The sequence below is a fragment of the Equus asinus genome, chromosome 20, assembly GCF_041296235.1.
Source record: "Equus asinus isolate D_3611 breed Donkey chromosome 20, EquAss-T2T_v2, whole genome shotgun sequence".
Taxonomy (NCBI): Eukaryota; Metazoa; Chordata; class Mammalia; order Perissodactyla; family Equidae; genus Equus; species Equus asinus.
The window spans coordinates 39,808,073-39,823,332 of NC_091809.1; the positions used below are offsets into that span (position 1 = coordinate 39,808,073).

Sequence of the window (15,260 nt, forward strand, 5' to 3'; positions counted from 1 at the left end):
GTTCAAGTGAATGAAGAAATGTTGAGACGAGAGAAGGATGATTCTGTCCAAGTCCAAACATCTTTTGGTTTTCCTAGCTATCATTATTGTGTGGAACCAATAACCTTCACATTCTAGGTGAAGTTTGTGCTCTTTGCTTTATTTAGCTTATAAAGACTCTAATAAGGGAAAGTCCTTGTCACTCGGTTTCATGAAAATAGCCAAGCAGATCCTATGAGTCAAAGCAGATCTAGTCTCAGATCTTCCCAGCACATACTCCACTCCTGTGATAGGAGATAATATGGAAAACGTTGATTTGTTCTCTGTGTGACTTTTTCCTCCCATCTCTACAGATTCCTTTTGAGATGAATGGCTCCTGGAAATGGTTCTTGGGACAGAATTCATTTTTGTGGGATTAACAGACCATTCAGTGCTTCAACTGCCCCTGTTCTTCCTATTTCTAATAATGTGTATGGTCACTGTGTTAGGAAACTTGGGCTTGATAATTTTAATTGGGCTGAATTCACACCTGCACACTCCCATGTACTTTTTCCTCTTTAATTTATCCTTCATAGATTTATTTTATTCTTCTGTTTTAACACTCAAATGCTGATTAACTTCGTATCCAAGAAAAACACAATTCCCTACATGGGGTGCATGGCCCAGTTTTACTTCTTGAGTTTTTTTGCTATTTCTGAGTGTCTTGTGCTGACACCAATGGCCTATGATCACTATGTGACCACCTGTATCCCATTTTTGTATAATGTTACCATGTCCCCTAAAATGTGCTCCAGCCTTATTCTTGGTTCATACTTGATGGCATTTTTTAGTGCAATGGCTCACACTAGGTGCATACTGAAACTGACCTTCTATGATGCAAACACCAGCAACCATTATTTGTGCGACATTCTCCCTGTGCTCCAGCTCTCCTTCACTAGTACTTACATCAAAGAGCTGGAAGTTTTCATTGTGGTGCTCATCAACATCATTGTGCCCAGTGTCACCATCTTTGTCTCTTATGGTTTCATCCTCTCCAGCATCCTCTATATCTGCTCCACAGAGAGAAGGTCCGAAGCCTTCAGCAACTGCAGTTCCCACATAATTGCTGTTTCTCTCTTCTTTGGATCAAGTGTATTTACATCTCAAACCATCTTCTGCCATTTGTATGGATTAGGGAAAGGTCTCTTCTGTCTTTTATTCCCTTGATGTACCTTTTAATTTGTACCTTGAGAAGTAAAGATGTTAAACTTGCTCTGAGTAAACGCTGTGTAGTAGAAAGTTTTGATCAGAGACAGTATCTGTCTGTGCATGTAGTTACAGATCAGACCATTCCTGTAGGTTTAATTATAAAATTTTTGGTAGTAGCTATTTTTACCTTATCTTTTTCCTTAATATGGTAAAGCAAATTTGAATTTTCTTTCATAATTTAGTTTCAGCCTTTATGGAATTGTTCTTATTTTTTTCCTCACCATTTCCACAATATCCTCTCCAGTTTTTTTTTTTCTCTAAAGATTGGTACCTGAGCTAACATCTGTTGCCAATCTTCCTTTTCTTTCTTTTTCTCTTCTTCTCCCCATAGGCCCCCAGTACATAGTTGTATATTCTGGTTATAGGTCCTTCTGGTTCTGCTATGTGGGATGTGGCCTCAGCATAGACTGATGAGTGGTGCCAGGTCCATGATCTGGATATCAACTGGCAAAACCCTGGGACACTGAAGCAGAGCATGTGAAATTAACCACTCAGCCATGGGGCCGGCTCCTCCTCTCCAAGTTTTTTTCTGTTTAGTAACACCATAAAATAAGAAATACATTATCTCTGTTTCTTTTTTCATTGTGTTTTTGAACTTCATTTTTCCTTTAGAGAAATGTGAGTGGTCATCAAATAATTGAATTAGAGAACGCTAGAGTGATGTATCACTTGGGATGTGCTTATTGGCTACTTGCTATTAGAAGCAAAAACTATAGCGCTCAAGATCTGTACATTAGTAGAATATCACTCAGTGTAGGAAGATTTAAATTCTGAGATAGAGACTCCTGTCTTCTTCTCAGTGAGTAGGAGTACTGGTGAAATCACCTGGGGTGTTTAAAGTCTCTCTTTAACATCAAGTTGAAAAGACTCACTTAAAAAATAGAGATATGCAGGATCTGGCCCAATGACACAGCGGTTAAGTTCATGCACTCCCCTTTGGCAGCCCAGGATCACTGGTTTCCATCCAGGTGCTGACTTACACACTACTTATCAAGCCATGCTGTGGCAAGCCTCCCACACATAAAGTAGAGGAAGGTGGGCAGAGATGTCAGCTCAGGGTCAATCTTCCTCAGCAAAAAGAGGAGGATTGGCAGTGAATGTTAGTTCAGGGCTAAACTTCCTCAAAAAAAAAAAAAAAGAAAAGAAAAAATAGAGATATGCACAGGATTTTTTGACCTACTAAGTCCTGGCAATGTGTGGCAATCTGATGTATATGACAAACAAATATGACAATGTAAGAGACTGACACAAAGGTAGATTTTCAAATGCAATATAATAGAGTTACATCCTACATGTGGATAGATTCTAAAATTGGTCTTAAAAGGTGACATTACTCTTGAAAATAGATTATATCAGCAAATATACATGTTGGCTAAGACATGGTATTTTTCCCTAAGTCTGGCACAATTGGTTTTTCTCTCGGGCATTGGAACATTTCACTGTATATTCATCTGAGCACCAGATGAAGTAGTTGGCCTTGCTGACATGGGTGGGGGAACATGTTTTCTTTTAATTTTTGGCTGTTTTAGGGTGGGTATTATAAAGAAAATGTTTTTGTATTCTGCTAGGCTGCTCTCTTTTACTTCCTTTGGTCAGAGAAAAGCTGTTTTTTGTTTTTGTTTTTGTTTTTGGTTTGTGTCTTTGGCGGTTTGATTTTGTAGGCTTCCCCAGTGTACCATCTGGGATACATAGGAGGTAAAAAGAAAGCCCAGGAAACTTATCACCTGTAGTTCTTAACTCCTGAGATTACTTGACAGGCTACTTTCTTTTACTTTATAGTCTTCCTTATGTTTGTTATGTTATGTCCAGGACATTTTAGTTTCAAGAAGAAAAAGTAGGGAGGAATAGCATACTCCATCTCGGATGGAGCCAGATGTCAGTCCCCTGAGATTGCAAAAAAAAATCTTGTTCATTTCCTTAAGCCTGAAATTTAAGTGATCACTCCTGCATCAGCATATTTAAGTAGTCAGCCAATGATTGGATAGAAGTTGAGCTGAAACTTGTTGAATCAGTAATGCTTCTGACAGCTGCTGAGGTATCTGTAGTAAGTAGGAGAGTGAGTTCAAAGATCAAGCCATGTTCGAATATGGCCCTGGTTTCAACTTAATACTTGTATCCTTTTGAATCTCCTATGTACATGCATGCAGTCTCAGGGTCTGCCAGGAGAGCATGGGTAAATTGGGTTCTCTCCAGTCTCTACTGTGCATTTCTATAGAGTCTGCCTTAACGTACTTGCTCTAAGTATGACCGTGACCTCAGGCTAGTAAAATCATTGACCCTCTCTGCTCTCCTGACACTGGGAGAATAATATATCCACAATTATGCCACATGCTCTGTGTCTTGTCAGGTGCTCAGAATTGATCAAACATCCTTTGTTAGTGGCAGCACAGCTAGCTGTTAGTCCTCATGGCCTGTCCCATCCTTGCAAAACCTCTGCATCTACCAAGCTTCAGAGGGTAGATGTTGATGGAAGAAGCCCTGTGCAAAGATCCCACCGACTCTCACTGTTCTTTTGTAAAGTTCAACAGTTTTTAGAGCATCAGCATTTCTCAGATTGTTGTGCGCCTTTGGTTGATTTCCAGAGTGCTGAAACCACTGTTCTTGCCAATTTTGTTCAAGTTTATACTTTCTTTGGAGGAGAAATTTTGCTGACTTTATCTAGCCAAATACGGAAGTTCCACTGAACGTTTTTATCAGGTTTACCATGTTTGTCAAGAAATATAACTGTTTGCAACTTATATCTAATAATTTTCAGTGGCAAAAATCCAAAGTTGTAGCAAATGAGTTGATGTCACATGAAATAAGACATATTAATAGGAAAAACAAATAATTGCTTGCCAAAACGGAAAGTAGATTCTTCTTTTTTGGGAAGTGAGGTGCAAAGAAGATTATAACAAATTTCAATGATTAATTGATTTTTCTTAAACTGTTTATTGAGGTCACATTCATTTATAACATTGTGTAAATTTCAGGTGTAAATGATCATATTTTGGATTCTGTAGAGACTGCATTGTGATTATCACCGAAAGTCTAGTTTCCTTCCATCACCATACATATGTTCCCCTTTACTCCTTTTGCCCTCCCCCCACCCCTCCCCCTCTGGTTCTTAGGGTATTATGCCAAGCAAAATAAGTCAGAGAAAGACAAATACTATATGATTTTACTGATATGAGGAAGACTAACAAACAAACCCATAGATAAGGAGAATAGATTAATGATTAATTGAATTAAAGCCATCTAAAATCCATTTTTATTCATATTTCTAACCTAGAATTTAACCCATTTTACCCATGTGTGTTATCAGTTAGTCAATGCTTTGGTTTACACATATGGGGGAAAACACTGTATGAGGGTTTTATGTTGAAAGCAATAGAAAGCCACTGTAGATCTGTTAAACAGAAAAGGAGTCAATAGAAAGACTATTAGGGGCTCAGAGACTTGGTACGAAGATGTAAAATCAGAGTTGGGGACTAGGCAGAGCAAAGGCAACTCCAAGGGCCCAGAACAGAATGTATTTGAGAGGAATAACCTGACCACAATGCTGCAGGGGCTCCACCCTATTCTTACTCCTGAAACAGCCCTTTGACACAACTGCACCTCCATAAACAGTTCCCAACTCTTCCATTATGTTTGCATCCTTTGCTCCATATTTAAATCTCAGATAGGAGTATGAGATTGGCTGAGTCAGGTCAATGTGCCTGTCTTCTGTTTGCCAAGGAGTGTAGGGACAGATCTGCTCTCCTTGTGGCTTCTGTAGTGGGAGGTTGGGTACTGCATCTCCCTAACTTAACACAATGAGGATCCTCCTAAGTATGAAGTGGACTTTTGTCCATCTCCCCAGAAGACAAATGTGTGTGCAAATGTGCTTTCACATTCATAGAAAGGAAGAGCGTATGTTTCCAAGTCTATAGAGAGGTTATCTACATAAATTCAAATATGACATATTTTTCTGGAATGAGGGATTTGCGTTTTTTTAAAATAATCTTTTAATTTAAAAATAATTTCAGATTTATAGAAAAGTTGCAAAGAGTGCAGAGGATTCCTGTATATAGCCTTCACCCAAATTCCCCCAGTTTAAACATCTTACATATCCATGGTAGATTTCTCAAGACTAAGAAATTAATATTATTAACAACACTGTTAGGAAAAATATTGACTTTATTTGGATTTCACCAGTTTTTCCACTAATGCCATTTTTCTGTTCCTGGATCCGTTTTAGGAAGCCACAGTGCATTTCATTGATATGTCTCCTTAGTCTCCTCTGATCTATGACAATTTTGCAGTCTTTGCCTTTTTTTAATGACTATAACAATTTTGAAGAGTATTGGTGAGACATGTTATAGAATACCCTTATTTGGGTTTCTATGATATTTTCTCATTATTAGATTGGATTCTAGGTTTTGGGAAGAATAATGTATAGTGAAGTACATATCATATCAAGGTTTACATGATATCAACGTGACTTATCACTGGTGATGTTAACTCTGATCACTTGGTTAAGGTGGTGTCTGTTTCTCCGTTATAAATTTACCTTTTTTCCTTTTCCATACTGAATTCTTTGGAATCAAGTCACTAAATGCACGGGAAAGGAATTAAGCTCTACCTCCTTGAGAGGAGTTATATAGATATGTATTTTTGAAATTCTTCTCAAGGAATACTTGTCCTGTCTTTTCCCTATACTTTTGACAATATAGACTCATGAATATTTTCTTATTCTTTGGGTTATAATCCAATCATATCATTATTTATTTTATCCCTCAAATAGAGCTAGCTTTGGCCCTTAAGAACTCTCAGGTTGGATCCTGGCATCTTTTGATCATGAATCCATCTTCTTTTTTAATAATAAACTTTTACTTTCTGATTCTACAAGATGCTTCAGGATCATTTTGTGATTAGCCCTAGGATTAATCACTCTTTTGGAGCCCCAGATCCTATTACTGGAGAATGTTATTCAGAAACCAAAATCTGGGCTCTGGATGTGTTCACTGCTACTAGGGTATCACTGTTTCTAGGCCTTCTCAGTGGAAAGAGGTGGGAAATGTGTATATATTCAAACTCTTGTGTATATCTCTATCTATATATTTATCTATATATCTATTTATAATTATTTCTGTATCTAGGTATCTTAATGTATGTTTAATATAGACCTGTTATCTCCAACTCTAACGTAACACCACAGGGTTCATTCTAGACTTCCTCTTTTTTATATTTGTAACTTCTTTCTATGACAGTAACATTTACCTATTTGACTACATGTTGTTAGTCTTAAGACAAAAAAAACCTATATATAAATGATGTATTCTAGTTGGTAAATTTATTTCCCACTGAGATACGAGTTTGCAACTCTGAAACTATATCATATGTATATTGTGATTGAATGACAAATAATGGACTGTAGAAAACAAAAATTTATTATATTTAAATGCATTTTCCTGAATAATTTGCTAATGACTAATAGTGATAATGTTGTGTACTTTCACAAAGAGTAGTGGTGAGATACACCTTGTGTTCCCATTGTTTTTGACTGACTTTAAAATCTGCTCAAAATAAAAGTATCCCAATCATCATTCTTGGAGAAGGAAGAATGAGAACTTTGACTCAGGTTGGCTTAAAGAGAATTCCAAGAAGAACCAGTCTCAACTGTGATCTTCCAATCCCCACCCCTTAAACATTTTCCATAAATAAAACAGATTTACTTTTATATCAGTACAAGAACCTAGTAAAATTACATTTCTACAGTAGGTTGAATAAACTTGAATTGTAAAAAATGGAATATTACTCAGCAATAAAAGAAATGTACCATTGATGTATGCAACAAATGGGATGGAACTTAAGGGCATCATGCTTAGTGGAAAAAAAAAAAAACAATTGGAGATTATATATTGTATGATATCATTTATTGTCCTCCAAATGACTCAACTCTGATAGATGAAGAACAGGTTAGTGGTTCCAGAAGACAAAGATGAAGATGGAAGTGGGTGGGTGTGACCATAAAGGGGTAGCATAAAGGAGGTCCTAAAAGGTGGTAGAATAGTTTTTTATCTTAATTGTGGTGGTCATTACATGAATCTATATAAGTGATCAAATTTCATAGACTTACACACACATACACACACACACAACTCAAACACTCAGTGCATATAAAACTGCTATAAGCTGAATAATATCTGTAGTCCTGAAGTCTAGTTAACATTATTCTGGGATGTCAATTTCCTGGTGTTGCTATTATACTACAGTTTTTGAGGATGTCATTATGGTGGGATGCTGGGTAGAGTTCAAGGGACTCTATGCATTTTTTGCAACTCTCTGTGAATCTATATTCATTTCAAAATAAAATTTAGATGGCTTATCACAAGCACAAGTAAAAATTGATATATATCAAGGAATTCTAAACTCATATTTTCTTGACATGGAAGCTGATTAGCAGTGATTCTTCTTACAGACTTGACTTTAGTCCGTTAAAAACAAAGAAATACTGAGTCAGAACAACTCAAAGTAAATTTTCATGGAATAATGTATTGTTATTATGTCAAAAAACTTTGTATTAAAACAGTGATCTCTAAAGCCAATTAAAAAGTATCCTTATGTTATGTCTATAAAGTATGTACAAATAATGATTATTTAAAGTTACTCAAAATATTTAAAAAGAACATAATAAATAAAATTTACTATAATGTTCATAAATCCTTACTAAAACCAATATGTTACCTAGAATGATAATTAGTGGTATTTTCAATGACAATTATTTACAACTCCATAATAGACAGCAGAAGATCCTTTCTCCTATGCTCTGGGGAATGTATAATCCCTGATGAGAAATTAATATTTACTGCCAAAATTAGGATGCAAATACAGATAACACTTCCTTCCCTGCAGAGCTTATCATGATGGGAAAGTCCTAAGGAAGACCTACACTTGGATTTCTAATAATGGCCAAAAGAATTAAAAACCTTAAGAAATGCCATGTGCCTATGACGTGGTGACTCAGATGTCAAGTCTGTGGTTTCCCTTCACACTATCTTGGTAAATTTATAACTGCAAGTTTTATCAACATTTCAGAATGACTTGAACGTTCAGACTATGAGATCAATACTATGACTCTTTTGCCAATAAAAGGAGAAGTTTATGGGACGACATCTGCTCAGCTATGATATCTCCAAAGTCAGTTCTTTTTCTGGGACGCTGGAGGTGAAACACAAAAAGTGTCAGCACTGTGTTCTCTCAATGGAAGGAGAGTGAGTTAATCAAGTTTTTATTTCTCTCTCTGTTGCTGAAAAATATTTATATTGAATAACAAGAAACCTCAAATATATGGAGCTCTGACTGTGTTGTCTGTGTTGTTCTCAACATAACTCTTTGTGTTGGCTTCATCCTCAGTCCAGTTGCAGGAGAACTTTAGCAGTTCCAAATGACACATCGAGAACATAGCAACATCAGAGGAGGAAGAAATCTGTTATTTTCCTTAAAAAATTTTATTGAAATATACAATACATATAGAAAAGTTTACGTGTCATAATAAGTATACAACTTGAAACATTTTCACAACTTAACAACTAATCAGCACTCAACTATGTTTCTCTTTTATGCCATCCTACAAAACCAGGGAAATAACTTTCACCTTCCTTTATTCATTCTCTGTCTACTTAGAATGGAACGGAGGAGGGGAATGTGTAGAAACACAAGAGTGTATGATTAATTATAAAACGTAGGCTACCAAGGCTTTCCTCAATACCTGTTATCAATTACTGACTTCATGAATTCTTGTAGTAAAGTATTTGGAAAACCTGTAAACTGTGAAAGACTTCTTTTTAGGAAGCAGAATGTCTGTGTGGTCTCTGTCCTAGAGGAATCCTCTCTCTCGATGGTCATCACAGTGGAACTGAGTTATCTAGTTGGGTACTGGAAACAAGAGAAGGAACTAGGAAGTGAAGGATCAGATAAATGATAAGGAGTGATTTGGGATACATTCCCACTTCTGAAGCTCATCAACAGTTAGGTTTGTTCCTCAGCTACTCCATCTCTCTATCTTCTAGTAAAGATAAGAGCAGTTGTTTGACACATGCAGTTCATGCAACAAAAGAAAGAGTGACTTGAGGTCATGCACTGCATAACAACATTTCGGTCAATGACAGACTGTATATATGATGGTGGTCCCATAGTATTAGCACCATAAAGTCCAGGTACGTGGTCGGCTATACCATCTAGGTTTGTGTAAATTCACACAATAGCGTTCACACAAGGATGAACTCACCTAATAACGCATTTCTCAAAACATATCCGTGTTGTTAAGCAACGCATGACTGTAAATGTTGAAGGATGTGCAGGAGTACATTCAGACCCTATGAAGCAGAGAAGGACTTATTTAATTTCTGCCAGTCTGAGTCCCCTTCTCATAAATGAGAGATTGTATGAACAGAGCTGGGTTCTCTATTAATGGGATTTTGTTCTGTTCTCACAGATTTCCAAAGTTGAGAATGCTGACTGGAAATGACTCCATAGTGACTGAATTTATTCTTGCCGGATTAACAGACAATCCAGAGCTCCAGAAACCCCTCTTTTACCTGTTTCTAATGATATACATTGTCACCATGGTGGGCAACCTTGGCTTGATCACTCTTATTGGTTTAAATTCTCACCTCCACACCCCCATGTACTATTTCCTCTTCAACCTATCCTTCATTGATCTCTGTTACTCTTCTGTTTTCACCCCCAAAATGCTGATGAACTTTGTATCAAAAAAGAATATCATCTCCTATGTCGGGTGCATGACTCAGCTCTTCTTCTTTCTCTTTTTTGTCATCTCTGAATGCTATATGTTGACCTCAATGGCTTATGATCGCTATGTGGCCATCTGTAATCCATTGCTGTATAAGGTCACCATGTCCCATCAGGTCTGTTTCGTGCTAACTTTGGCTGCATATGTGATGGGATTTGCTGGAGCCACTGCCCACACAGGGTGCATGCTTAGACTAACCTTCTGTAATGCTAATATCATCAACCATTACTTGTGTGATATCCTTCCCCTCCTCCAACTCTCTTGCACCAGCACCTATGTCAATGAGGTAGTAGTTCTCATTGTAGTGGGAATTAATATCACAGTACCAAGTATTACCATTTTAATTTCTTATGTCTTTATCATTACTAGCATTTTTCATATCAAATCCTCTCAAGGAAGATCAAAAGCTTTCAGCACCTGTAGCTCCCATATCATCGCTCTGTCTCTTTTTTTTGGATCAGCAGCTTTCATGTATCTTAAATATTCTTCTCCTGGATCCATGGACCTGGGAAAAATGTCTTCTGTATTTTATACTAATGTAGTGCCTATGGTCAATCCTTTGATCTACAGTTTGAGGAACAAGGATATCAAAGTTTCACTGAGGAAGGTCCTGTTCAAAATCCAGAGGAGGAAAATATTCTAATTCAAAGTTGCAATAATGTAAAGAAATTCAATTTTTCATTTAATTTTTATTGGTGTTTTTATTGGACTTTTTCAAGAGCATGTGGGTATAACCATGTTGCTCCTGCAGATTGTGTGATATGTGGTGTAATGAATGTCTAATTATTTTCCTTATAGCTGATCTTGCCTTATTTTTCTGAGTATCTATTGCACCTCATACTAATTTACTAAGTAACTAAGAACATGTTTATAAAATGAACAATTGTACTGATCTTTTTTTCTCCATATTTTCTCTTGGGTTATTCCTAATATGGACAAATAAGGTTTCGTAAGTCACGGAATGTTAAAATTACAGCTTGCTGACCAAAACACAGAAATGCTAAATACTATAGAAGCATTCCCATTCTTATGAATATTACTGCTAGACTAGGCAACAGGATTCAATGAAATGTCTTCATTATAAACTCTGTATTTAGCTTAAAGTATAATCAGATCCTTCTGATCTTTTCTTTTTGTTCTATTTTTATCACCAACTTTCTTTTTATATTCTGTCCTTTCTTGTTCCCTTTGAGAATGGCAAAATCTGTACTTCACGTCATCTGCTTTTGAGAGTCTTTATCAGCACAGTTCACTTAATATTGAAGAGAGTACATATTACTCCACCTTTTATTGCAAAAGATAGTATTAATGGAGTATGATTAAAGGCGTACTTTATATATGTATCTTAGGATCTCATTAAGGTGGGGAAATTGATTTATTATAAATTTCACATTCATTATATCTAAAATGACATCAAATATTTGAAAAGGAGCATGTAGTTCTAACTGTAGAACTTTGTTATTTATCTCTTGTAAAAATATACTTCATATTAAGTTAGGAGAAACATGTTCCACATTGTTTTACTTATCTAATGAGATTTACCATTAAAAAAGGTGTATATTGGGCCTGGCCCTGTGGCCTAGTGGCTAAGTTCCCCGAGCTCCATTTCAGCAGTTTACAGGTTTGGATCCCAGCTGCGGACCTACTCCACTCGCCAACCACGCTGTGGAAGTGTCCCAAATACAAAAAAAAAAAAAAAAAAAAAATAGGGGAGGATTGGCACAGATGTTAGCTCAGTGCTAGTCTTCCTACAGCAAAAAGAGGAGGATTGGCAGTGGATATTAACTCAGGGTGAATCTTCCTCAGAAAAAAGATAAAAGGTATATATTAATGATAATAAACTATATTCCTAGCAACATTTTGTGAACTTATTTAAACCTGTATTTGGTCCATTTGGGTTGCTATAACAAAATACCACAGACTCCGTAGCTTATAAACAATAGAAATTTATTTCTCACACTTCTGGAGACTGGAACTCCAAGATCAGAATGCCAACATAAATGAGTGAGGACTCTCACCTGTATCATGCATTTCTTATTACAGCCTCACATGGAGGAATGGGTCAGTGATCTCTTTGGAGTCTCTTTTATATGGCAGTAATCCCATTCATGAGGGTTCCGTCCTTTATGACTTCAATATCTCTTAAATGGCCCATCTCCCAATATCATCACCTTTCGTGGTTAAGATTTCATAGCACCTTGTCTTACAAATAAGATAATAAACATATTTAAAGTAGATGCTATTTCTTTTAATTTCTCTGTTTCTCCAATGCTTTTCCCATTTTTATATTTAGGATGTCAGATATACTTCAAAGGCAAGAGATACTTATTGAATTGTGTTATCTTGTTTAAATAACCACAATAATTATATCATTATAAATAATAATTGATCAAATATAATAATAGATAACAATAATAGATAAATAAATAAAAAATAACTTTTGGGTACAATTTATTTTGGGGGGGCATACTGTGGCAGCCATGGACGGACTGTTCAGCTCTCTTTATGAGGAGCATCATTGATGAAAGTCTACAGCTGATACTCCTTTGGATCCACCATAGTGTTCAGGTAGAGCCTATACTTACTCTGAGATTTCCCTAACCATGGCTTACCGTGGTGGGTAATACAGGAACTGCCTAGTTTCTGTATAACGTGCGTCTCCTCTGAGAGGCAATCTTTGCTTAAGCACTCCTTATCATACTTACTGACACTTCTTAGAACTGCACTGTGTTCTGAGATTTTCCTACTCAATCCTCCCTTCTCTCTCTCCTTTCTTGGGTGTCAGCCTTTCATCCTGGTCTGAAGGCCTTTATCACAGACTCCCACTCTCTCCTATTTTATGGTTCACAGACATGTACCACAATAAGTGACTTACAAGTCTAATCATTTCTTGGCATCTGTTTCTTGGCAAACTCTAAATTACACAGAGGACTTACATAACTGATTTTAAAACTTAATGTAAGACTCTGATAATCAAGACAGATTAGTTTTTTTTATAAAATTAGACAAATCAAGGGATAGAATGGAAGATTGAAAAATATATCCTCACTTATACAGTCAATCACTTTTTAACCAATCAACAAAGCAATTCCATAGGGAAAGAAAAATCTTTTAAGCAATTGATTCTGGAAATACTAACTAGTCATGAGAAAAATAAACTTGATCTCTATGTCAAACCATACACAAAAATTAATTTTAAGTGTATCAAAACCATACACACAAAGCTTAAGCATGTCTTATAAAAGAAAACATGGGAAAGTATGTCAGTGTAGGCATAGCTTTCTTAGAATTATTCTAGAAAGCTCTAAACTGTAAAGATGGAAAAGGACAAAATAAGTGTCATTAAAGTTAGAACGTCTACTTATTGAAAAAAAATTCATAGACAAACCACAGACTGAAAGAATATTTGCAATGCACATATCTGATAAAGGTTGAATAATATATAATAACTTGAAAATTAAAATGTAGCCGCCCCTGATGCAGGAAGGGTTAATAATCACTGGAAAAGGCTTGCCAACAAACTGTGACCCAGAAGTGAGAAGGCCGATTAGCCAATTACAGGTAAGACTTCCACGGGGAGGCAACCTAAGACAGGCATCGGTCGCCCAGGGGCACAGATGGAGACGTGATATTGGGAGCAGGAGGGGCCATTGACTAGGAGGCCTTGCATGCTCTGAGATAAAATATACGAGCACAGCAATAACATGATAATATCAAAACAGAGGCCAAGGGAGGGCTCCTTGAGAAATCACTAAGAATTCTTGGCATTTGTTAATTATATTGTCCAGAACACCTGTGTATGTTTAACAGATGTAAGCTATGTATATATTGAAACGCTGGTTATAATAAACTCAGAGTGGCCATCAGCCCTCTCCGCATCTATCCTGATGTGTACATTGGATTGCGACACCGACATAAAAGATATCTCAATAATAAAAAGACCATTTCTTAAACAGACAAATGATTTGAAAGACACATTCTAAAGGAAAGTGTGCAAATGGCCAATAAGTGCATGGAAATGTGCCTAACTTGCTGCATCTCGTAGATGTATAGTCAATAGGTAGACAACACTCTCTTAGTAGCTGTACCATCCTCTCTCATTTCATTACTTGATCTGGGCCCTTTGAGTGGCTCAAGCACTTGTCAGGCCTTCTTCTTAGTCTCCTTCTATGTTGGACCCTGCACCTTCTGGGTGGGACCTCTAGTTCAGAGGCCCAAGTACTGGCTGTAGGACACCTCCAAGTCCTCCATTAATCCAAGCACCAATTCTAGAGAGCTTCTCCTCTGAGATTCTAGAATCTAAGTCTGAATCTTCTTTTTTCTATTTGTTTCACCAGTCCTAGGAATAGTAGCCATATTCTGCAACTTATTAGTCTTTGTAATTTTAAGTGATAAAATTTTGCCTTTTCCTTCTTACAATATCTATAGAAACATTTCTATTCTGATTAGACCTTGTTTGATACAGAAAACACATTTTAAGTGATTTTGATGGGCTAACCTGCCCAACTCACAAGACACAATCTTCTTAGCACATGCCAAATACTGATGACAGTTATTAGTCAGAAATAGTCATTTGACTATAACACTTTTTACCAAAATTATTTTTAACAACTTGTTTTTTCTTCTTGAAGTTACTGAACTGGTACAATTAAATTTAGAGATTCTGGTAGACCTATTTTCACCGCAAGGGAGGAAGCCATCTGAGATTAACGCTGAGTAGAACCAAGCAGTCCAAAAAGTGGGAAGGGAGACACACTTTCACGAGTGATTGGCCCTGTTCAGCCAAATAAGAAGCTGTGTACATCCTCAACTTACCAGTTTCACACACTTTTTTTTGTGAAGCTGATTTACCTAGGTGAGTTAAATTTAGATTCCTATCACTTAAACTGAAAGAGTCAATTAAATTGAAAGAATCCTGAATGTACCCTGTACAAAACTGTGTGATATAACATCCTACACAATTTTGCATACTGTAGTGACTAAATAAATCAGTTTTGTATTCATAGATACCTAAGTATGAATCTTGCCCTGGTAGTAGCTGTTTCGACCTTCTGACAAACAGTTAATATCTCTTAGCTTTCGAGATTTTTATGTATGAGAAAAGATCTCTGATTTAGGGAGGGGTTGTAAGGGAAACCTGAGGGAAGGTATATAAAGAATTTGGCATTATTATTGGTTAACAATAACTAATAATGGTACAAATCTAAGTTTCTTTGGTTCTCTAATTATACAGAGAAATCATAGGGGCACTGCCTGT

The 15,260-nt window shown here is 36.5% G+C and overlaps 1 protein-coding gene and 1 pseudogene across 2 annotated transcripts; both read left to right on the forward strand.

Moving 5' to 3' along the window:
• Positions 1-213: 213 nt before the first annotated feature.
• On the forward strand, positions 214-1,379 carry LOC106835994 (olfactory receptor 8B3-like; annotated as a pseudogene).
• Positions 1,380-9,701: 8,322 nt separating this feature from the next.
• LOC106836026 (olfactory receptor 8B3) lies at positions 9,702-13,118 on the forward strand. Of its 2 annotated transcripts, XM_014848636.2 has the most exons (2): positions 9,702-10,615; positions 13,100-13,118. In XM_014848636.2, the coding sequence occupies exons 1-2, from the start codon at positions 9,702-9,704 to the stop codon at positions 13,116-13,118; spliced, it is 933 nt and encodes a 310-aa protein (XP_014704122.2). The 2 variants fall into 2 exon arrangements, with proteins under 2 accessions (XP_014704122.2, XP_014704120.2); XM_014848634.2 differs by lacking the exon at positions 13,100-13,118 and having other exon boundaries at positions 9,702-10,646.
• Positions 13,119-15,260: the final 2,142 nt, after the last annotated feature.